Raw genomic sequence first — 24,726 nt, 5'->3', positions numbered from 1 at the left:
TATGGCTTGACATAGATTTTCTACATCAAACAGACTACCTTATTCCTGACATGGGGGCCTGTTGATGTTTCCGAATCTTATTGAATAGCTCCATACATAGATCAGCCGTACTGAGGGAGTGCTGCACTGTCGGAGGTGCTGTCTTTCAGATGAGACATTAAACCGAGGCCCCGTCTGTTCTTTCAGGTGGATGTAAAAAAATCCCATGGCACTATTTTGAAGAAGTGCAGGGGAGTTATTCCCGGTGTCCTAGCCAATATTTATCCCTCAATCAACATTTAAAAAAAAACGATTAGCTGGTCATTATCATGCTGCTGTTTGTGGGAGCTTGCTGTGTGCAGATTGACAGTCATGTTTCCTACATTACAACAGTGACTACACTTTAAAAGTACTTCACTGACTGAAAAGCACTTTGGGATGTCCGGTGGACATGAAAGGTGCTATTATAAATGCAAGTCTTTCTACATTACATCAGTGCCAACAGCCAAATAGCACTACTGTTTTGGCTCTGAAGGGCTTGGGGCATCCTGAAATCGTGAAAGGTATCATACAACATAGGGAATTAAACATTGTAAAGGCTGAAGCCATTGTCTTCGGCACTCGCCACACATTCTGTTCCCTAGTCACCAGTGCCATACCCCTTTCTGGGCACTGTCTCGGGCTGAACCAGACTGTTCACAATCTCGCCTTCATATATTTGACCCGGAGCTGAGCTTCTGACCACATACCTTTTCCATCACAAGCAGCTACTTCCACCTGTATAATATCGCCCATCTCTGCCCCTGCTTCAACCCATCGGCCCTCATCCATGCTTTTGTGACCTCCAGACTCGACTATTCCAGTGTTCTTTTGGCTGGCCCTCCCGTCTTCCACTCTCTGTAAATTTGAGCTGATCCAAAACTCTGTTGCCCATCTCCTAACTTGCACCAAGCCCCATTCACCCATCATCTGTGTTCGCTGACCTACATTGACTCCCAGTCCACCAATGTCTCAATTCTAAAATTCTCAGTGTTCAAATCCCCTCCATGTCTCCCCCTTCCTATCTCTTAACTTCTGATAGCCCTACAACCCTCCAAAAACTCTGCTCTTCCAACTCTGGCTGCTTATGCATCCCCCACTTCCTTCGCCCCAGCATCGGCAGCCATGCCTTTAACTGTCGCAGCCTTAAACTCTGCAATTTGTTCCTCAAACCTCTTCGCCTCTCCACCTCTTCTCCTTTAAGCTGCTGCTAAAAACTTAGCTCTCTGACCAAGCACTTGCTCATCTGTTCAAATGTCTTTCTTTGGATCGGTGTCAATTTTCGTCCGATTACACTTCTGTGGACCGCATTAGAATGTTTTACCACATAAAGGCACTATATAAATGCAAGTTATAAAGGCAAGTTTGTTCTTTTAGTTGGGTATCAACCATGCATTCAGCCACCTTGGAGAGAAAAAGTGGGCTAGGGCGAGAGATAGACTGGTAGTTTGAGATGGGTTTTTTTTAAGGAGAGGGCATAATCGGTGCTGTTGAAAGGGGTGGGAACAATGCCAAATGATGGGGTGAGATTTACCATGTTGGCATGTTGAGTCAAAGATAGATGAAACCCTGTCAGTGATGTGACCTTGCTGATGACAACTTGTCTCTTACAAAGTCAATGGATGTGGGTACTGACATTTACGTGGAGGGTGAGATTGAGAGAGGAAAAAAAGGAAAACTGTCGAATCAGGAGAGACGTGTAAGTTACTGAGGTTGAGGAGTCACTCACACAAGAAGATAAAAAGATTTTGCCAAGAAGTATGTTGTCAGGGGGAAAGCAACATATTATGAAAATTGAAATCATTTATCATTACCTTGGTAACCAAATTTGTAAGGGGACCATTTGATTGGACGGCTAACACTTTTTAAAAAAAAACAGCCCTGGATGAACACTACATAACATGTCTTGTTAACGTTTTGGAAGGCCCGGTTCTGTCAGTTGACTTAACATGAATGGTTGCCTAAAAATGGATTTCCCTTCCAGCATATAACTACATTGAGCCCCATTCCTCCTCCCTCACCCACACCAATACAGAAAATGATTTTATCAGATTCATAGATAGAGAAATGTTTTACTTTCCAGAATATCGGTCTGTATTCTGTACTAAAATACCAAAAGTTAAAATTTGAAATTGTTTTGAAATTATTTCTTTATTGTCAATTCCGGTTTAAGTGCCACAGAGAACATCTCCAACAGCACCTAAGATGACAAGAACACAAAATGTACCATCCTCAATGGGTATGAGGAAAACACAACACGTAACCAGAAATGGAGCCACCGATGCAGATGCCCAGATAGTAGAGCTGAACCAGCAGGTAGGCTTTGTGAGGTATACTTAATCATTTTAGTGCTACAAGGGTAACCAACCACAAGATATTCCTGACGACCACATAATCAGTACAAGTAACTCCTGCTACTAAGTGCCTCTAGCATGTTAATTTAGAATTCTAAATAAACAAAATGGGGTTAAAGAATATGTTGATGTGGTTGATAGTTATGCTTCATGTTAAAGTTTCCTAACCTTTCCTTATTTTGGTGGGACCTTCATACAAGGTTCAGTTGTCAAACTAGCTCTCTGGTCAATATGTTGTGAATTATTTTTATCCTCTGTTGCTAAATATGTATTTAGATTTTTTTTTTAATCCCTAATAACAGCAAACCTATATTTTCAAGATTTGAGAGTGCTTGGAATGAATAATCCCGTTCGACTGATTCCAATAGATAATGTACAATTTGTACTGACATGAACTTTTCCTAATTTATTTAATTTTCTAAAGGGGACAAATGATTACAAATTACACTTGAAAAAGCTGAACATTCTCCCCAAACATCCAGTACTTTTAAAGAACCCAATGAGTGTTTTTCACAAAGCCATGATGCGTTGCTTTACTATTTACAAAATGAGGTACAGGTTATTAAATTAGCCTATTAACCTCTGTAGTACTGAGTCTCTTACACCAAAATAAGGCACCACAAAACCTACTGAAGCAACTTTGCCGTCTATATATTTAAGAAAAACCTAACTCATAAATTGTACTGTAATACATGAGTGACTGTATATAACTTATATTCTATTGTTTTTTGTTTGCCAAGCTTCTCTGCTAATCCAGTAATCGATACAACATTTCTGTCTAAAATGCACACTTATAAAGCAGTCTGAATTTTCATGTAAATAACAGTTTTAAATGTAGGAAATTAAGTATACATCCCAAAACAAATATGCAAAAAGCAAAATAAAAAGAAGGAAAGAAAAATGGGATTAAGAGAGAAAGATAAGAGACAAAGATTTTTTTTTAAACAGTCTTTAAAATCTCCAACATTAAGTAAAATCTGAAGGCATGAGACTCCACATGTAAAAGTTAATTTTCAATGTCAGAGAGGTTGTTTGGCAGTAATTAAGGCTTATCACACCGTTTAAAAAAAAAAATAAAAATAAATAAATAAAATACTTACATTGGATGGACAAGCCCTAACTTTATCTGGTGAGTTTATTGGGTTTCTATCATGCAAGTACTGCAACTTCATGCTCTTCCATGTATCTCAATGCCGAGTCTCTCGGCGAAATACTGTTATCGCAAAGCTTCTGGAGGAACAGGGCAACTTGGACAGCAACTTCCTGTATTCTACGTTTAACTGCGCATGTGCAACCGCCAGAATTTGCTGTCTGATTTACTCTTAAATTAACGGTGAAGCTATCACCCTTATTAAACGGAAAATCTGGGCCATTGTCCTTTTCATACAAAATAACATGGAACTTGAAGTGAGCAGTATAAAAAGACATTAGTGTTGAAAATTGTCCAATACGGGGCAATGGAGTTTAAAGCGCTATTGTAGGAGAAATTGATTCAGATTAGGTTTCGTCTAGGATTATATTGTGATGTCTAAAGTGGCCCAGAATCGTCCCTACATATTGACTCATATAAAGAAACTGTCACAGCCAGCAGTTAACGTAAGTATAATTGAGCACTGGAGAGTTACTCTTCACTCTTTCACACTTGGAAGGTGTCAAGGACCTGATGCACTTTATTGTACAACTACCTTTTGTACAGCTATTTAAATTACCAAGACAGTATACTTATAGATTTTATCAATGTAAGTATAGCCATAAAGTTCAGCCGTCAAAAATTTCGGTGATACAATTTCAAGAATAATTGGTATAAATAAAGTCTGAATCATAAGTGCGACAAAAAACAACATGCAGAATTAGTGGTGCAACATTAGTTGTGATAATCTTAACATAGCATTATTAAACTTAAATTTCAATTTGATAGTGTAAAAAATATTCTAACTGATCAATAATCAATGTGCTTTACAAAGTTAACTTCTACACTCTAGTTTTTAAATAATGCAGATAATGCGAAGAAGTATAATCTTTTGAAGCTGATATGAACATGAGCACAATTGAGTTTCTCTGTAGTGATGACATCCAATATCCTTTTGGTTCATTGTGTTTATCTAAACATACAGAAGTTGAAATGAGTCATCAACAAGTTGTTCATCATTTCCATCTTTTTATCTTCATATTTTCCTTTTTGTTCTTTTTATTTGTATTAACTTTAAAGTAATCACAATTGAAATTACCCCTTCTAGCAATCTGATCACTTAAACTTCAAAAAAAATTATTTGTTTTCAAGTCCCAATTAAAACTATATTAACGGAATGACTACATAAACAGTAGGAGATTCGGTCAATCAATTATGCGCGGCTCTTTCGAAGAGCAATTCAGTTAGTCCCACTCTCACTCCCCCGCTCTTTCCTCCTATCCCTGCAATTTTTTTTCCAAGTATTTATCCAATTTCCTTTTGAAGGCTACTATTAAATCTGTATCCACCACCCTCAGGCAGTGCATTCCAAATTCTAACCATTCGTTGCATTAAAAAAATTTGCACATGCTGCCTCTGCTTCTTTTGCCAGTCACCTTAAATCTGTGCCCTCTGGTTGTTAACTCTTCAGCTATTGGCAACAGTTTCTCTTCATTTACTCTTATCTAAGCCCTTCATGATTTTAACCTCCTCTATCAAATCTTCTCTTAGCTTTCTCTGCTCTGAGGAGATTAACCCGAGCTTCTCCAGTCTAAACACGTAACTGTAATTCCTTGACCCTAGAACCATTGTAGTACCCTTTCCAAAGCCTTCATGACGTTCCTAAAGTGTGGTGTCCAGAATTGAACACAATACTCCAGCTGGGGCTTAACTGGTGTTTTTATATAGGTTTAGCATAACTTCCTGACTTTTGTATTCTATGCTTCTATTTTCAAGCCCAGGATCCCATATGATTTCTTAACTGTTCTGCCTGTTAACCTGTCCTGCCACCTTCAAAGATTTGTGCACAAACACCCCCAGGTGTCTCTGTTCTTGCACCACCTTTAAAATTGTACAATTTTAGTATGTATGGTCTCTCCTCATTCTTCCCACCAAAATCTATCACTTCACACTTTTCTGCATTAAAATTAATCTGCCACATGTCCACCCATTCCAGCAGACTGTCTGTCCTCTTGAAGTCTATTACTATCTTCCTCAGTGTTTACTACACTTCCAGGTTTCATCTCATCCACAAATTTCAAAATTGTTCTCTTACCCCCCCCCCCCCCCCCCAAGTCTAAGTCATTAATGTATTTTTTTTCTGCTGTCATTCTTGGCCCAAATTTTGGTTTTCAGTCTGAATCGGACTTGCAATGAGCAGAGCAGTCTCAAGGCCAGCCTGATGGCCAGAGGCCCAAATCATTTTGATGATTGGGCCTCATTCATGTTCGATTGGCGAGCTGCATTTCCAGCACTTGCCATTTTGGGAGAGTGGGAAATCAGACAGGGTAATCACAGACCATCAGCCTGCAGCAGCTGAGGCTGAGAACATAGCAGAGGGAGCAAGAAGTGCAATTAAGATCACCCTGAAGGCTAAAAACTTGCACATCGATTAATTTTTCATATTGTCAGATCTCATCCAGCGATCCTTTTAAGTGAAGCTGGTCCTGCTTATTTTCTGTTCTGTATCAGCCATGTATAGTGGATGGGTTACCCCTGAGTGGGCATCACGCTCTTCACCAAAATGACATTAGATCTTATCTGGCGATAGCACTGTCACCGAAATCAATGGTTCTCAAACTTTTTTGGTTGAAGGACCCCTTTTCAAATGCATTAGTAATCACTATATTATAATACTATAATAATACAAATAATATGAAAATGCTGCATGTAAAGAGCATTTTAATAATGCTTTTACAAAATAGGCATTTACTTACAAATAGCAGTGAGATGGGTATGCCTGCTTTTCACTGCAGTCTGTCCATCCTTGACACTATCACCGATCAACTTTTTGGCACCCATCATCAGCCTTGGTAACTGTAGCATAATGGTCATGTTACTGGACTCGTAACCCAGAGGCTTGGACTTATAATCCAGAGATTTGAGTTCAAATCTGTGGAATTTAAATTCAATTAATTAATTAGTCTGGAATAGAAACATAGAAAATAGGTGCAGGAGTAGGCCATTCGGCCCTTCGAGCCTGCACCACCATTCAATAAGATCATGACTGATCATTCCCTCAGTACCCCTTTCCTGCTTTCTCTCCATAACCCTTGATCCCTTTAGCCGTAAGGACCATATCTAACTCCCTCTTGAATATATTCAATGAATTGGCATTACAACTCTGCGGTAGGGAATTCCACAGGTTAACAACTCTCTGAGTGAAGAAGTTTCTCCTTATCTCCGTCCTAAATGGCCTACCCCTTATGCTAAGACTGTGTCCCCTGGTTCTGGACTTCCCCATCATCGGGAACATTCTTCCCGTATTAAACCTGTCCAGTCCCATCAGAATCTTATAAGTTTCTATGAGATCGCCTCTCATCCTTCTAAGCTCCAGTGTATAAAGGCCCAGTTTAACATCTGTAGTGGGGAAAATGCTTGAAGCTATCATTAAGAAAGAAATAGCGGGACATCTAGATAGGAATAGTGCAATCAAGCAGACGCAACATGGATTCATGAAGGGGAAATCATGTTTAACTAATTTACTGGAATTCTTTGAGGATATAACGAGCATGGTGGATAGAGGTGTACCGATGGATGTGGTGTATTTAGATTTCCAAAAGGCATTCGATAAGGTGCCACACAAAAGGTTACTGCAGAAGATAAAGGTACGTGGAGTCAGATGAAATGTATTAGCATGGATAGAGAATTGGCTGGCTAACAGAAAGCAGAGAGTCGGGATAAATGGGTCCTTTTCGGGTTGGAAATCGGTGGTTAGTGGTGTGCCACAGGGATCGGTGCTGGGACCACAACTGTTTACAATATACATAGATGACCTGGAAGAGGGGACAGAGAGTAGTGTAACAAAATTTGCAGATGACACAAAGATTAGTGGGAAAGCAGGTTGTGTAGAGGACACAGAGAGGCTGCAAAGAGATTTAGATAGGTTAAGCGAATGGGCTAAGGTTTGGCAGATGGAATACAACGTCGGAAAATGTGAAGTCATCCACCTTGGGGGGAAAAAAAAACAGTAAAAGGGAATATTATTTGAATGGGGAGAAATTACAACATGCTGGGGGTCCTTGTGCATGAAACTCTTTTGAGTTCCTTGTGCATGAATCCCAAAAAGTTAATTTGCAGGTGCAGCAGTAATCAGGAAGGCGAAATGGAATGTTGGCCTTCATTGCGAGAGGGATGGAGTACAAAAGCAGGGAAGTCCTGCTGCAACTGTACAGGGTATTGGTGAGGCCGCACCTGGAGTACTGCGTGCAGTTTTGGTCACCTTACTTAAGGAAGGATACACTAGCTTTAGAGGGGTACAGAGACGTTTCACTAGACTGATTCTGGAGATGAGGCGGTTACCTTATGATGATCGATTGAGTAGACTGGGTCTTTACTCGTTGGAGTTCAGAAGGATGAGGGGTGATCTTATAGAAACATTTAAAATAATGAAAGGGATAGACAAGATAGAGGCAGGGAGGTTGTTTCCACTTGTCGGGGAGACTAGAGCTAGGGGGCACAGCCTCAAAATACGGGGAGCCAATTTAAAACCGAGTTGAGAAGGAATTTTTTCTCCCAGAGGGTTGTGAATCTGTGGAAATCTCTGCCCAAGGAAGCAGTTGAGGCGAGCTCATTGAATGTATTCAAATCACAGATAGATAGATTTTTAACCAATAAGGGAATTAAGGGTTATGGGGAGCGGGCAGGTAAGTGGAGCTGAGTCCACGGCCAGATCAGCCATGATCTTGTTGAGTGGTGGAGCAGGCTCGAGGGGCTAGATGGCCTACTCCTGTTCCTAATTCTTATGTTCTTATGTTGATCCACTCTCTCCTCATATGTCAGTCCCGCCATCCCGGGAATCAGTCTGGTGAACCTTCGTTACACTCCCTCAATAGCAAGACCGTCCTTCCTCAGATTAGGAGACCAAAACTGAACACAATATTCCAGGTGAGGCCTCATCAAGGCCCTGTACAACTGCAGTAAGACCTCCCTGCTCTTATACTCAAATCCCCTAGCTATGAAAGCCAACATACCATTTGCCACCTTCACCGCCTGCTGTACGTGCATGTCAACTTTCAATGACTGATGTACCATGACACCCATGTCTCGTTGCACCTCCCCCTTTCCTAATCTGCCACCATTCAGATAATATTCTGCCTTCGTGTTTTTGCTCCCAAAGTTGATAACCTCACATTTATCCACATTATACTGCATCTGCCATGCATTTACCCACTCACCTAACCTGTCCAAGTCACCCTGCAGCCTTTTAGCGTCCTCCTCACAGCTCACACCGCCACCCGGTGTAGTGGTGTCTGCAAATTTGGAGATATTACACTCAATTCCTTCATCTGAATCATTAATGTATATTGTAACATTGTACTGGCTGTTCACCCGCCCTCTTCAAAATGTCCTGCACCCGCTCCGAGACATCCTTGACCCTTGCACCAGGGAAGCAACACACCATCCTGGAGTCTTGGTTGCAGCCGCGGAAACATCTATCTATCCCCCTTACAATAGAATCCCCTATCACTATAGCTCTCCCACTCTTTTTCCTGCCCTCCTGTGCAGCAGAGCCACCCACGGTGCCATGGGCTTGGCTGCTGCTGCCCTCCCCTGATAAGTCATCCCCCTCAACAGTACCCCAAAGCGGTGTATCTGTTTTACAGGGGGTGACCGCAGGGGATTCCTGCACTACCTTCCTTCCACTGCTCTTCCTGTTGTTCACACATTCCCTAACTGGCTGTGTACCCTTTACCTGCGGTAAGACCAACTCACTAAACATGCTATTCACGATATCCTCAGCGTCGCGGATGCTCCAGAGTAAATCCACCCACAGCTCCAGTGCCACAATGCAGTCTGTCAGGAGCTGCAGGTGGATGCACTTCCCGCACATGTAGTCGTCAGGGACAGTGGAAGCGTCCCTGACTTCCCACATATTACAGGAGGAGCATAACATGTGTCCGAGCTCTCCTGCCATGACTTAACCCCTAGATTAACTTAGTTTGGCAACAACAATGCTAAAAGATTACTGATAAAGAAAATAAAAAGTAAAAAGAAAAACTTACTCACCAATCACTTACCCCCTTGGCTGTGACGTCACCTTTTGATTTCTTTCTACTTTGCCTTCTCTCCCTGCTGCTGCTGCACCGGCTAGCCTCCTCGATGAATGCTGGGCCTTTATAGGCCGCTCCGACGTCCCCGGACTCCCACTGTTCGCACTCCCGCCTCCTCGACGAACGCTGGGCCTTTATAGGCCGCTCCGACATCTCCGGACTCCCGCTGCTCGCAATAAAAAGCTGGTATCAGTAATGGTGACCAGGAAATGACCGGATTGTCATAGCCAAGCAAGAAGCAATAATAAGAATAAAACCAATCAGACCACCCAGCATTGACCTCGGAACCGACTTAGGACACGACAAAGGCACACCCAGCTCATTCATCCCTGCAAAGTCCTCCTCACTAATATCTGGGGACGTACCAAATTTGGGAGAGTTGTCCCACAGACTAGTAAAGCAACAGCCTGATGTCATACCCACAGAATCATACATTTCAGCCAATGTCCCAGACTCTTCCATCACCATCCCTGGGTATGCCCTGTCCCACCGGCAGGACAGACCCACCAGAGGTGATGGCACAGTGGTATTCAGTCAGGAGGGAGTGGCCCTGGGAGTCCTCAACATTGGCTCCAGACCTCATTAAGTCTCATGGCATCAAGTCAAACATGGGCACGGAAACCTCCTGCTGATTACCATCTACCACTCGCCCTCAGCTGCATTGAACACCAGTTGGAAGAAGCACTCAAGGGTAGCACAGAATGTACTCTGGGTCAGGAACTTCAATGTCCACCACAGAGTGGCTCAGTAGCACCACTACTGACGGAGCTGGCCGAGTCCTGAAGGACATAGCTGCCAGACTGTGGCAGGTGCTGAGGGAAAAACCTACTTGACTTCGTCCTCACCAAGCCACCTGTTGCTGATGCATCTGTCGATGGTAGCAGTGAACACAGCACAGTTCTTGTGGAGACAGTCCCATCTTCAAATTGAGGACACCCTCCATCGTGTTGTGTGGCACTACTACTGTGCTAAATGGGATAGATTCAGAACAGATCCAGCAGCTCAAAACTGGGCATCCATGGGGCGCTGTGGGCCATCAGCAGCAGCAGAATTGTATTCCACCACAATCTGTAACCTCACTCTACCATTACCATCACCCAACTCTAGTTCAATGAGGAGTGTAGAAGAGCATTCCAGGAGCATCACCAGGCGTACCTAAAAATGTGGTGCCAACCTGGGAAGCTGCACCACAGAACTACATGCTGCTGAACAACGGAAGCAGCATGCTAGAGACAGAGCGAAACGATCCCACAACCAATGGATCAGATCAAAGATCTGCAGTCTTGCCACATCCAGTCGTGAATGGTGGTGGACAATTCAACAACTGACTGAAAGGAGGAGGCTCCATGAACACCCCCATCTTCAATGATGACGGTACCCAGCACGCAAGTGCAAAAGACAAGGCTGAAGCATTTGCAACCATCTTCAGCCAGAAGTGCCGTGTGGATGATCCATCTCTGCCTCCTCCTGGAGTCCCCACCATCACAGAAGCCAATCTTCAGCCAATTCGATTCACTCCACGTGATAGCAAGAAACAGCTGAGTGCACTGGATGTAGCAAAGGCTATGGGCCCCGACAACATCCCGGCTGTCGTGCTGAAGACTTGAGCTCCAGAACTAGCCGCACCTCTAGCTAAGCTGTTCCAGTACAGCTACAACACTGGCATCTACCTGACAGTGTGGAAAACTGCCTATGTATGTCTTGTCCACACAAAAAAAAAAGGAAAAATCCAATTCGGCCAATTACCGCCTCATGAGTCTACTTTCAATCGTCAGCAAAGTAATGGAAGGTGTTGTCAACAGTGCTATCAAGTGGCATTTACTCACCAATAACCTGCTCAGTATTGTTGTTCCCTCATAGTTGCTGAGTCAAAATCCTGGAACTTCCTCCGTAACAGCGATGTTGGGAGTATTTTCACCACGCAGTCTGCAGAGGTTCAAGGCGGCGGCTCACCACCACCACCTCGAGGGCAATTAGGGATGGGCAATAAATGCTGGCTTTGGCAGCGACGCCCATATCCCATGAACAAATTTTTTTTAAACTGCGGATTCACTTGCCGATCGTTATGCCACTCTCAGCACTCCCCTCCTAGGTGAGAAAGTCAGCCCAAACTGCGCTGTGCATGTGGCAGCCGCACACTGCTCCCACCTCCCGGCTCGCATCAAGCACTGCATGTCCTGTATGGCCAGCCCTGCTCTGTACTCGTTATTTCACTGACCCCTGAAAGTCTCTATGGCCGCAGTTTGAGCAACACTGACCTAAATCATTTTCGAGCCTAATGGCTAAGGCTCTAGCAGCCTATGCTTTCACCTGTGTCACTTCTGTGTGGCAGCTTGATCCCTGCTCCACACTATCATGGGGTAATTCAGTTGCAGCAAGTGGGAGGAAAAAACAAAGGACAAAATGCAGACTATAAAATGAAGAAGTGGTTGGATCTGGAATAAAGAGAGAGAATAGGGCAGCAGAGCAGAGTGTCATTCTAAAAAAGGACAGCAGAAAATACAATAGGAAATAAACTACAAAAGTGCATAGGAAACAAACTGGCAGAGGCAGAAAAGAACTATAGCAGTGGAAAGAATGAAGAACTCAAGGAGAGAAAATTAAGAAGTGAGACATTCACCCTCTACCATGCACCCTTTTCTTGCTCTCATCCTGAACACCTTGCTATCTGCATGCAAACCTACCCTCAAGATAATCCCTATCGGCAAGTTCCAGGATGTGGCTCAAGAACTGGCTTTTAAAAAAAAATTGCAAGCATTTGCTGTTTTTGAAATAAGAACGTGGCTATCGCCCTTTTCTCGGGTAGTGTGATTCTCCCATGCCTTTGTTTTAAGAGCTGTGTTTTAGGAATTGAAAACATTTATTTGCCAGCATTAAGCAAAAGTTTGGTGCTGGGAAGCAACTCTTTTAAAACTGCAGCAGGGCAAATTCATAGACTTACAGACTTCATTCTCCTTCACTGCCTCTTTCAAAAATACTACCAACATCTACTGAGCCCCATCATTTCTCAGCACCTCAAATATTGTCTGACCCTCAATCCTCCCACACACCATGACCGTCATCTCCAATTGTCCTAGACCTTTGCACCCCTCCCCACTGCGTATACCAACCTTTCCTGTAACTACTAATGCTCCTGGAGCTCGGTACCCCATTTACTGCTGTCAAACCCCATCCTCCACTTACTGCTTCAAATCCCCAAAACACTGCACCCAGTTCCACAACTCCCCTCACGCTGTCCCCACCCCTACATTCCTCTCCCAGTACTCTCAACACCTTGCCATTGTGATCCTTTCGCTCTCTCATCCCAGAACTATCTTCCCAACATTTCCACACTGCCAACATATCTCTCCCAGACTCTGAAACCACTTCCATTGCTCAGGAACCCTCCTTGCCAAAATTTTAATGCATCATCTCCCTCTTACTGCTTCTAGACTCCTTAACCACCCTCCAAACCCACATGCCTTTCCACTGCCTAGTACTGCTACATATTCTTGCCAATCTACAGTTTGGAATATCTTCCCCATCATTTTCCTGTGTATCCAACATTTTGTACAAAGGTGTTTGAGACAAAATTCAGTGCATAAATATAAAAGCATATAATAAACAGCATCAACTTACAGCTTCCACAAAATATGAGCATAATTACATAATTTAAACCCATAAATACCTCCAGAATTTTCATGACATTGTAAAAAATGAACAATCTTGCTTGAGTATCATAAATCGGCCTCCAAAAAAGCATATTCTCCTACCCACCATGAGCAGCATTGTATGTGTCATATATGTATACTCTGTATATACTATGCTGGTACCACTAGAGGGTGCAACTGCGGGAGGCCCAGGCAGGAGCTGTATAAAAGGCTGGTCACCATGCGGTGAGGGCACTCTGCAGTTACAATAAAGAGACTAAGGTCACAGCAGTTCAAGCACAGCACTAGGCCCCATGGAGTTATTCTACAGATAAGTAGCGACATATTAACTGGCGACAAGTACAGATCACAGACTTACACACAGAGGTGGCTGCTGTTAGTAGTTTAGAAAAGTTTACAGAGGCTGAAGCCTTTACTCGGGTTTCGCTGGCCAGGTATCGCTTCTACACACATCGCCGCACCAAAGGCCAGAACTTAGCGGAATATGTCGCAGACCTTCGAAGGCTCATGTAACTGTGCGAATTTGCCGAACTCAACAATGTGTTGTGGGACGTTTTTGGGACAGAACGTGAAGCGGATCATCACCTTAAGCCAGACATTCACGACCTCAATGTTGAGATTTTCCTAGAATCAAAACTCACTGGCAAGTACTGTGCAGAAAATAACTGTTGATCAAAGAATTAGTCCGACTCAGAGTCTGCCAAGGAGTGTAAATGTGAATCGTTTAACATGCTGGCGTTGCGGGGCATCTGTGTCGATTCAGACACTGTGTGCAAAGGCTGCGTCCAATAGGGCCATCCACAGCGAATGTGCAGAAGAATCGCGACTCAAAATATGGCGGAGGAGTTGGCAGGAGGTTTCCGATCCAGCAAGGATCATAAAGACAAGCTGCAGAGGCGACTCAGCCCAAGGAAGCAGTGCACAGGGTGCACACCTTCACTACCAAAAGTGCCCCCATGATGATGATAAGTCAAGATAAATGGCATTCCTGTATCCATGGAGTTGGACACGGGGGCGAGTCAGTCACTTATGAGCCAGAAGGCATTTGAGAGACTGTGGGGCAACAAAGAACAAAGACCCAAGCTGAGCCTGATTCCGAAAAAGCTGCGCACTTACACCAAGGAACTGATCTCCGTTATCGGCAGTGCGAACGTAAAACTATCTTATGATGGAGAGATACATGAATTGCCACTGTGGGTTGTACCAGGCAACGGGCCAACGCAGCTTGGCAGAAGCTGGATGGGGAAGATTCGGTGGAACTGGGAAGACGTCAAAGCACTATCTTCAATGGACGATGCTTCCTGTGCTCAAGTGCTGAGCAAGTTCCCATCCTTATTTGAACCAGGCATCGGCAACTTCGCAGGCGCCAAAGTGCAGATCCACTTTGTCCCCGAGGCATGGCCTGTTCATCACAAGGCTCGAGCAGTCCCTAACATGATGAGGGAGAAAGTGGAGATCGAATTGGACAGACTTCCAACGCACGGGAATCATATCACCAGTCAAATTCAACGAGTGGGCCAGCCCAATTGTTCCAGTACTAAAGAGCGATGGCACTGTCAGAATCTGCGGCGACTGCAAGGTTAACGATCAACCGAGTTTCATTACAGGACCAGTACCGCCTGCCCAAAGCCGATTATCTCTCTGCAACATTAGCAGGGGGAAAGGCGTTCACCAAGCTGGATCTAACCTCCGTTTACATGACCCAGGAGCTGGCTGAGTCGTCAAAAAAATTAACATGCATTAACACACACAAGGGACTGTTTTTGGAACATAGGTGCCCGTTCGGGATCCGCTTGGCTGCAGCCATCTTCCAAAGGAACATGGAGAGTCGTTGAAATTGGTTCCACACACCGTTGTATTTCAGGATGACATCCTAATCACTGGTCACGACATCACCGAACACCTGCACAACCTGCAAGAGGTTTTAAGTCGACGAAACAGAGTCGGACTCCGGCTGAAACGATCCAAGTGTGTTTTCCGGGCGCCAGAGGTAGAATTCCTGGGGAGGAAGATTGCGGCAGATGGCATCAGGCCCACAGACTCGAAGACGGAGGCCATCAAAAATGCACCCAGACCACGAAATGTAACGGAGCTGCGCTCATTTCTGGGACTCCTCAACTATTTCGGTAACTTTCTTCCAGGGTTGAGCACCTTGCTCGAACCGTTGCATAAGCAGCTACGCAAGGGAGACAACTGGGTTTGGGGTCAAAATCAAGAGGCCGCCTTCAAAAAGGCCAGAAACTTGCTGTGTTCGAACAAGTTGCTTGTATTGTATGACCCTGGTAAACGTCTAGTTTTAACACGTGACGTGTCGTCGTACGGTGTCGGATGTGTTTTACAGCAAGCAAATGTAGCGGGCAACCTCCAACGGGTTGCATATGCGTCTAGAAGTCTATCCAAGGCCGAAAGAGCCTTACAGTATGGTCGAGAAGGAGGCTTTGGCCTGTGTCTATGGGGTAAAAAAAACTGCACCAGTATTTGTTCGGACTCTGGTTCGAGTTAGAAACCGACCACAAGCCCCTAATCTCTCTGTTTTCGGAAAGCAAAGGCATAAACACCAATGCTGCGTCGTGAATCAAAAGATGGGCACTAACACGGTCGGCCTACGATTATACGATCCTCCACAGGCCAGGCACAGAATTGCGCCGATGCCCTCAGCTGGCTACCGTTACCCACCACCAGGGTGGAAATGACGCAGCCCGCAGACCTGTGCCTAGTCATGGAGGTCTTCGAAAGTGAAGGGTCACCCATAACGGCCCGCCAGATCAGGACCTGGACCGACCTGTGTTATCTCTTGTAAAAAGTTACGTCCTCAATGGGGGCTGGTCAGCGGTTCCAAGAGAAATGCAAGACGAGATAAAGCCGTTTCACCGTCGTAAAGATGAAATGCCCATCCAATCGGATTGCCTCTTATGGAGCAACCGCATCATCCTGCCAAAAAAAGACACGGCAACCTTCATACGCGACCTACACAGTGTCCACCCAGGCATAGTCATGATGAAGGCTATCGCAGGTCCCACGTCTGGTGGTCCGGCATTGACTCGGACTTGGCGCACAACTCCAACACTTGCTCACAATTGAGCAATGCCACTGGGGAGGTTCCACTTAATCTGTGGTCCTGGCCCTCAAAACCATGGTCCAGGATCCACATAGATTATGCGGGGCCCTTTCCAGGAAAAATGTTCTTCGTTGTAGTGGACGCCTGCCTACTCTAAGTGGATCAAATGTGTAATAATGGAATCCAGCACACCCACCGCCACCATTGAAAGTCTCAGGGCCATATTCACCGCCCATGGCTTGCCCGACATTCTGGTCAGCAACAATGGTCCGTGTTTCACCAGCTCGGAATTCAATGAATTCATGACCCGCAATGGCATCAAGCATGTCAGGTCTGCCCCGTTCAAGCCCGCATCCAACGACCAAGCGGAGTGGGCAATCCAAAGCATAAAGCAGAGCTTGAAATGCGTCACGGAAGGCTCCTTACAAACCCGCCTATCCAGGGTGCTGATCAATTACAGGACACAGCCCCACTCGCTTACCGGGGTCCCCCCTATGGAGTTACTAATGAAACATGCACTCAAAACCAGGCTCTCCTTAGTCCACCCTGACCTCAGCGATCAGGTGGAAACCAGGCGTTATCGGCAAAACATGTACCATGATCGCGCGGCTGTATCACGCGACATCACTGTAAACGACCCGGTGTTTGTGCTGAATCATGGTCATGGCCCCAAATGGGTTGCTGGCACTGTTTTAGCCAAGGAGGGGAATAGAGTGTTTGTTGTCAAACTGCTTAACGGATAAACATGCAGAAAGCATTTGGACCAGACCAAATTGCGATTTATAGGTAACCAGGAACTACCGGGAGGGGACCTTGCCTTCAGCGATCCACCTACACAGACCTAGCTGCCAACCACAAGGATGATCCCACCATCTCCAACAGTCCAGTCAGACCAACAGTGCTGCAAGACAGCAGTGACCCAACCAACTCACCCATGCCAGAAGTGACACTCAGACGATCAACCAGGGAGCGCAGTGTTCCGGATCGCCTCAACCTGTAACTAACTCGCATCAAAGACTTTGCGGGGGGAATATTGTCATATATGTATACTATGCTGGTACCACTAGAGGGTGCAACGTGGGAGGCTCCGGCTGGAGCTGTATAAAAGGCTGGTCACCATACAGTGAAGGCACTCTGCAGTTACAATAAAGAAACTAAGGTCACAGCAGTTGAAGCACAGCACTAGGCCTCTTGGAGTTATTCTACAGATAAGTAGAGACATATTAGTATGCATAAAATATATTTCTCTCATGCGAGAAAAAGCTATTATCCATTTCCTTACATTTACCCATATACTGCAATTTTCCTCTAAACACCTCGGTCTGTAATCAGTCAGACTATCGTGTGTTGCAGGGTTAACTATTATTTTCTTACCAGATATCGAAAAAACAGGCATTCATCAGGTTTCAACAAAATAATTTTTTAATTAACCTTTTTCTTTTTAAATTCTAAAAGCTAATGGAACTGAAACTGACAGTGGATGGGCTTGAGAAAGAGAGAGACTTTTACTTCAGTAAACTAAGGGACATTGAACTCATCTGCCAAGAACACGAAAGTGAGAACAGCCCTGCCGTTCAGAGGATTGTGGAGATTCTGTATGCAACTGAGGTGTGTATTGCCATTACTATGCTTTATCTTTGACAGTTAATAGGATATTGGGTGCAATCAGAACAACCGATCATAGTGCACTGTCCCTTAAGAAATTTTAGCTTATAGTTGTCTTGAGAGTCAGGTGGTCTCTCCTCATGCATTTTGTTGAAGACCTTGATTTGTATTTTTTTTCTATTTTTCTCTCCTCATTTGCAGCAAAACCTCATTTTTGTTCTTAGTACAGAAAAATGTACTTAGTCTTTTCTGTTTTATTGAAAGTATTAACTTAGAATGAGATTTAAGAATCATTTTTGACCCAAGCAATATCTTCCAAAGATAGTGTCAACCTCATCAAAATGGAACTTTGACATATGTCTACTGACGCACCTCTTTTTGATTTTAGGATCTCTAAGTACTCAACTGATGTCAGCTAATGCACCTGCTCTGGCATAAACTGTATCGCCCAGTAGACTTTCATCCACAGATGACAATTTCCTTCCTACCAAGAACTTTTTTTTTTTAATGGCGTTAAACCAATAAAGGGATTTTTCGTCACATTGCAACTGTTAACCTACTCTATCTAGTCCTTTGTCATGTTGTCAGAAATACCCACATGTAGCTTCTAGCATCAGTTTCAGCCAATACAGCTGCACCCTCTTTGTTTCAGTGGTGTCAGTTGTTGCTTTTAGGGCCCTTGAAGTTCAATCTAATATTCCCTTCAGGTGCTCCAAGTCAGGAGGAGGAAAGTAATTTCAGTTATTACCTTTCATTCTCAGAATATAATTTGTTTTGACGTATATAATGCCCAAGTCACATCATTCCCTATAATAATCTGTGGCTACATCCTGAACCTATTTGGGGTTTAACTTGCTGTGTGCCACTTCTGTTTGTGCTTTAATAGCAGCCAACGGACACATTCCTTGTTTTTAGGTTGAGCTTGTGATACTCAATCTCTGGTTGTACATTCATTGTATTGTGTTTGACATATAGCTACAGAAGATAAATTACATTCAAAGCATCTTCCAGATACCACAGGAGCACACTCAATGTTCATCACGGGGAAAAAAATAACTAATGACTATTCTGTTTTGACCACATGGACCACCCCTTTCCGTATATTAGAAAGGATGGAGCCTTGGCTTATTTTTCTTGCAGCAGAACATCATTCACTACACAAATTTAAATGTTCTGTTACTTTTGTCGTCCATGCCAATCGCTTGGGAAAGTATTTGGTCATTCATTGCATTTTATGCACTGCACAAAGTGTAGGAGTGCTTTTCGTGGCTAAGCTCATTAGTGCTATTCACTCATCTAAAAAGATGATGCATCATTTTTTTGAATCTGTTTGGGGTTTTTAGTCTCCAGATTCCCTCAATTAACTCTAGTAATTGAGGCAATTATCAAAGAGCATTATTACTTCAGAAGCAGCTCCACATGAAACTACTATGCAGCATCAGTTAGGGCTAACTGATATAGATCACATCCCACTTGGGTATGTCCAAAGAACTTGCGTGCAACTTGGCAGAGTCTAGGCTTAGGGACAGCCAGGTGTGCACAGGGATATTGGTGAATTTGAACCATCTAAAACTGTGCAACTTACCAAAGTAGATCACTGATCAGCTTCTCACTACTAACCATTAGGTTTTAACGCTCAAGATTATCTGGAGCCAATTAAGAAGAATCCCAGCCCAACTTCAATTGGTGAACCATGTTGGCTGGTTGATCATTAAAAGTACTGCCTGGCTCATGTCTCAGATCATCAAGACTGTCATTACGGGTTGACTTGGTTCTGAACTTCTACCAAGCATCTTGAAGCCACCTCAACCCCAAAGAGATCCCTGCTTACTCCTCCCCAAAGGAGGACAGTTACTAGTTGGGTGTTAGATAACTGACAAGTGTGTGTTTGAGTCCTCAGTAGTGGACAATATGTACTAGTAATTTCTCTCTCATTGCACAGAGAGCATCAGGAATCCCTATAAAAATGTGAGTGCATTGTCGTCATTCTCTTAACCACGGCATTGAATGGTGGCTCCATCAGTTGTAGGCTTGAAGCTTCAGCAGCAGCTCTTGCCTCTCTGCAACCCATTCATAGTAGGAATCGAGCCCTGGATATACAAGTACATGTCTGCATACCAAGGTTTCAGGTAATGTCTTCCAGTATGTCTTCCCATGTCAAGGGAGGTGACCAATAGAGGACACAGATGCATGCATATACCAACCCTACTCAGGGCCAATGGTTTCAAGAAAAAAGTTTCCATCTCCTCTCAAAAAAACAACACTTTTGAGGTCCTGATACTAAATGGAACTGGGTGATCAGGTTCATATTAAAGTCCTCCGCTGAATCCCTCTCAAGAACACCCAGGTTCATGTCCCTCACTGGATGCAGGTGCGCACAGGGAAGTATAACCACCGTGCAGCCCAGAACTCACCGTAACCGAAGGAAATTTTTCTGTCCTCTCGAATGAATTTCAGGACCACACTTCCCTGAAAACTTTTTCTAGTTTGCCAGCCTTCACTGTAACCTTGTCAGATATCCCATCAGAGATGAACCTTTGGAGGAGTTGCTTCTCCATGCATTCCCAGATTTAGAGCTGGTTGCTAGGGGCCAGCTCATTTTAGTAGAAGCAGCTTTAATCTACCTTATCTGACTGTGCACTTGATTTGTGGTCACTGACCTACATTGGCTCCCGGTTAAGCAACGCCTCAATTTCAAAATTCTCATCCTTGTTTTCAATTCCCTCCATTGCCTTGCCCCTAATATCTCTCTCATCTCCACCAGCCCCACATCACACCGAGATATCTGTGCTCCTCTAATTCTGCCCTCGTGAGCATCCCTGATTATAATCACTTAACCATGGTGGCCGTGCCTTCTGTTGCCTCGGCCCTAAGCTCTGGAATTCCCTGCCTAAACCTCTCTACCTCTCTTTTCTCCATTTAAGATGCTCCTTAAAACCTACCTCTTTGACCAAGCTTTTAATCACATGTCCTAGTTTCTCCTTATGTGGCTCGGTGTCAAATTTTTGGTCTTATAACACTCCTGTGAAGTGCCTTGGGACATTTTACTACATTAAAGGTGCTATATAAATACAAATTGTTATTGATTTTGCACTAGGAATGTGTTAGTTCAGCGAGCACCTCTACATAATGTAGAGGTGTACCGTGGTGGTTTTTGCACACTTCTATAATCCGCAAGGTGGGCATTTACCAATATAGTTCATAACAATTGATTTAAGAAGTCATCCAGGTGTGATCTTTGTCTAATGTGCAGAATCTTTTGCAGCATGTCCAACGCTGAGTGGCCCTTCAACTGAAATCTAAGTCAGTGCAAGTTCATGCAACAGTAATTGTGATGTTGTGCAACCCTTCTCAATCTGCCTATCTTGACAGCCAGCTAATTTATTTTCACCTCACCCCACCCTTTGTGATAAAGCAATTCCTTTTTTTACATGGTGATTTAACTTTAACAGAATGAGATAAAATCAAATCTTGGAATCGAGGAAATTCATCCAGATTGTTGTAGTCAGGCAGTTGGATCTTTGTTCACCATTTAAGATACACAACACAGCATTTGATTAAAGAATTTTGCCTTTTACAGTATTTTTATTTCAACCTACTTGCTCATTTGAACAGGATTTGCAGATGGGACTTTATTGGTGGAATACTCTGAGAACAACTGAAAGGATCGCTGCTCTCAGATCATCAGAATGTTACAATGTTTCACTTTTTCTAACATTTCAGATTGGTATTTTGCTGTAGGGGATGGTACAGTTTGTATTTTCAGTATGTAGTGATGGGAGCACTGAAGCACCATCAACGTTCCCTGCACTGGATAATTCTTTTATAATTCAGAACCCAAATTTCGAGGAGAAAATGAGTACTTTGCATCTCTCTTCACAAAGGAAGTAAACGATCTGAAAGTTGCACTAAAAGAAGAGAGGGAAGTTATGGACAGAATAGTGATAGAGTAGACATACTAAAAAGATTAGCTTCACTGAAAGTTGGTAAGTCATCTGGTTCAGATGGAATGCATCCTAGGTTGCTGAAAGAAGCAAAGGTAGAAATAGCAGAGGCATTGGTCAGTCTTTCGGGCCTCATTGGATACAGGAGTAGTACCGGAGGGTTGCTCATATGATACCACTATTCAAGAAAGGGAAGAGGGATAAACCAGGAAACTACAGGCCAGTCAGCTTATCATGTGGAAGTTATTGGAAACCATTATCAGGGACAAAATAAACTTTCATTTGGAAAGGCATGGGCTAATCAAGGAGAGCCAGCATGGATTTGTTAAAGGTAATTCGCGTCTGACTAACTTGATTGAATTCCTCGAGGTAACAGAGAAGGTTGACCAAGGTAATGCAGTCGATGTATATGTGGACTTTTGGAAAAATTTGACAAAGTGCCACATGGTAGACTTGTTAAGACGATGGAAGTAAGTGGAAAGTGGCAGTATGGATACAGAAGTGACTCAGTGACAGGAAGGAGAGGGTGGTGGCGGCGGATGGATGTTTGTCAGACACTTACCAATTTTTATGAACAATTTAGACGCTGGTTAGGGAGCAGCATTATTAAGTTTGCAAATGATACAAAACTTAGCATCATAGTAGATGGATAGTTGCAGACTTCAGGTTGATAAAGACTGCATTGTTAAATGAGCAGAAGCATGGCAGTTGGCATTCAATGTGGAGAAGTGTGAAGTGATGCATTTTTGGAGGACTAATATGGAAAGACAGTATATTATAAATGTCACGATTTTGAAAAGTGTAGATGAGCAGAGACCTTGATGTCCAAATACACAAATCCTTAAAGGTGGCAAGGCAAGTTGATAAGATGTTTAAAAAGGGTTTATAAATAAAGGTATCGAATATAAAAGTAAAGGGATCATGCTAGAACTTTATAAATCACTGGTTAGGCCTCAGCTGGAGTATTGTGGATAATTCTGGACATCACATTTCAGGAAAGATGCAAAGACCCTAGAAAGGGTACAGAGGATGTTTACCAGGTACTTGATGAGTTTACAGGGTTATGGACAAAAAGTGAGGGTGTGGAACTAAGCACGACTGGTCTTTCAAATAGCCAGAATAGACACGACGGGCCGAATGGCCTGGGCTCCTTTTATGCTGTAAGTTTCTATGATTCGATAAAAATTCTGTTAATCCAAATAAGAATTTTTGCCATTCGTCAAAACATACAGGAAAAGTAAAATTTGGAGAGGAAAATTAGAGGACATGTCGCCCAGTCAGTTCTTAGACATCTCATGATTAATTCATGTATTACATTAGCTGGGGCCAAGGAGAGCCTGTAACAGCATTTTGCATTGACTTTGGAGACGAGTTTATTTTGTTAATGAATGTTTCTTGGAATTCTGATCACACAATTCAAATGTAGTGGCAATAAAAGAGGTGCTACAGTCCCATTGGCAGCAATTGCATTTTCAGCAATCCCAATATACTCATTTTCTTGAAACATTAACTCTGCTTCCTCTCCACAGATGCTGCCTGACCTGTTGAGATTTCCAACATTTTCTGTTTTTATTCCAGATTCCAGCATTCGCAGTATTTTGCTTTTGTTCTTGAATTTCTTTGCTATTATCCCTCAGTGAAAGTTTGTTCAATAATGCTCCTGTGAAGTGCCTTGGGTGGTTTTACTACATTAAAGGTGCTATATAAATGCAAGTTGTTGTTGTTGTGTACCCAGTGCTGCTGAATCAATACATTGTTTGGTTTTGTTCTGCAGGATGGATTTGCTCCTCCGGAAGATGAAGACATTAATATAAATCACCCAGAAGCTGACCAGGATGAATATTAAGCCTATGTAATTGTTACCCGTACCTCTCCCTATCTGTCTTCTCTCTGTGATTGAGAAACTCCCAGGCTGTTTAACTAACATTAATTTGAGTTGAGTTTGTACAGCCACTGCACAATCACAATAATCTGTGCATTCTGTATTGCAGATTGCTACAGCTATGTCATCTTCATCACTATTACTGGCAGACTGTATTATAAAATATATTTAATTTGTATATTTTTCTTAAATGAATACCTTGCACTTTGGTTTGAAAGTAATCGGAAATCCACGATGATGATGCAAGTCGATTGCCTTTGTGTTATATGCAGCATGTAGTTTGGGTTTCTTTTAAAATTGAAACAGCTTGGATATACTTATGGTCACTTTATAACATCTGAAAGCATGCAGACATTTTAGTAGATGGTCTATGACACAGAATATGGTGTTTTTACAGTTTTATGCAGATCGATGGCTTTTAGACAGAGGAGAAACAGACTGACTTGGCGGATTGAAGAAGTCTGAAGTGTAAAGTTTAATAGTGCTTTTAAGGGGATTTATTTATTATAGTTTGCTCTAAACATGAGGAATAAAGGATGCTTTTATGATGTGACTAAGATCAAATTAACTTGGTTCCAGCTGCTTTTAATCAGAAACCAATAAATATGCCTTTGACATCACATTTTGCACCACCTCTCTGATACTGTGCCCGTGACACTAGTGTGCGAAAAAACTTGCATCTGTGAAATTTTATTTAAAATAAACGCGTGAAAAATGACAAGAAAATGTTTATTTGATCTCTATCTTGCTAACCAAACTTGAAACTCTATATCGTTAACACAGTTAGGACTTGATTCACTTGTTAAAGAATGATAACCTCAGTTTGACCTGAATTTTCAAATGGTGACTCTCCATCTGCCAGCTTATAAATGTTGCCTATACTAATATTTCAGCAGCAAATGTGCAGTCAAATTATATTGGATTGCTACTGAATCAGTCTAAGCATGGTTTAATTACATTTGAGTTGGGTTTACTTCATGAAAAATTAATGCAG

At 43.1% G+C, this 24,726-nt stretch overlaps 1 protein-coding gene and 1 long non-coding RNA gene across 5 annotated transcripts in view; one reads left to right on the top strand and one right to left on the bottom strand.

The window, feature by feature from the left end:
- LOC139267186 (microtubule-associated protein RP/EB family member 3-like) overlaps positions 1-24,458 on the top strand; it is a 124,363-nt gene extending 99,905 nt beyond the window's left edge. For all 4 annotated transcript variants that reach the window (XM_070885115.1, XM_070885117.1, XM_070885114.1 and 1 more), the window contains 3 exons: positions 2,192-2,334; positions 17,757-17,909; positions 23,625-24,458. In XM_070885115.1, the coding sequence (XP_070741216.1) occupies positions 2,192-2,334; positions 17,757-17,909; positions 23,625-23,696 (368 nt within the window). In that variant the 3' untranslated portion in view covers positions 23,697-24,458. The remainder of the gene's footprint in view (positions 1-2,191; positions 2,335-17,756; positions 17,910-23,624) is intronic.
- On the bottom strand, positions 4,415-17,282 carry LOC139267188 (uncharacterized). Its single transcript, XR_011593852.1, has 4 exons — positions 17,234-17,282; positions 9,550-9,759; positions 6,258-6,433; positions 4,415-4,474 (listed from the first exon to the last, which is right to left on the bottom strand). It is a non-coding gene; the product is annotated as an uncharacterized lncRNA (long non-coding RNA).
- Positions 24,459-24,726: the final 268 nt, after the last annotated feature.

This window comes from Pristiophorus japonicus, chromosome 7, assembly GCF_044704955.1.
Source record: "Pristiophorus japonicus isolate sPriJap1 chromosome 7, sPriJap1.hap1, whole genome shotgun sequence".
Classification (NCBI taxonomy): Eukaryota; Metazoa; Chordata; class Chondrichthyes; family Pristiophoridae; genus Pristiophorus; species Pristiophorus japonicus.
The sequence above is the reverse complement of the archived record's forward strand: the minus strand, read 5'-3'. Positions and strand labels throughout refer to the sequence as shown.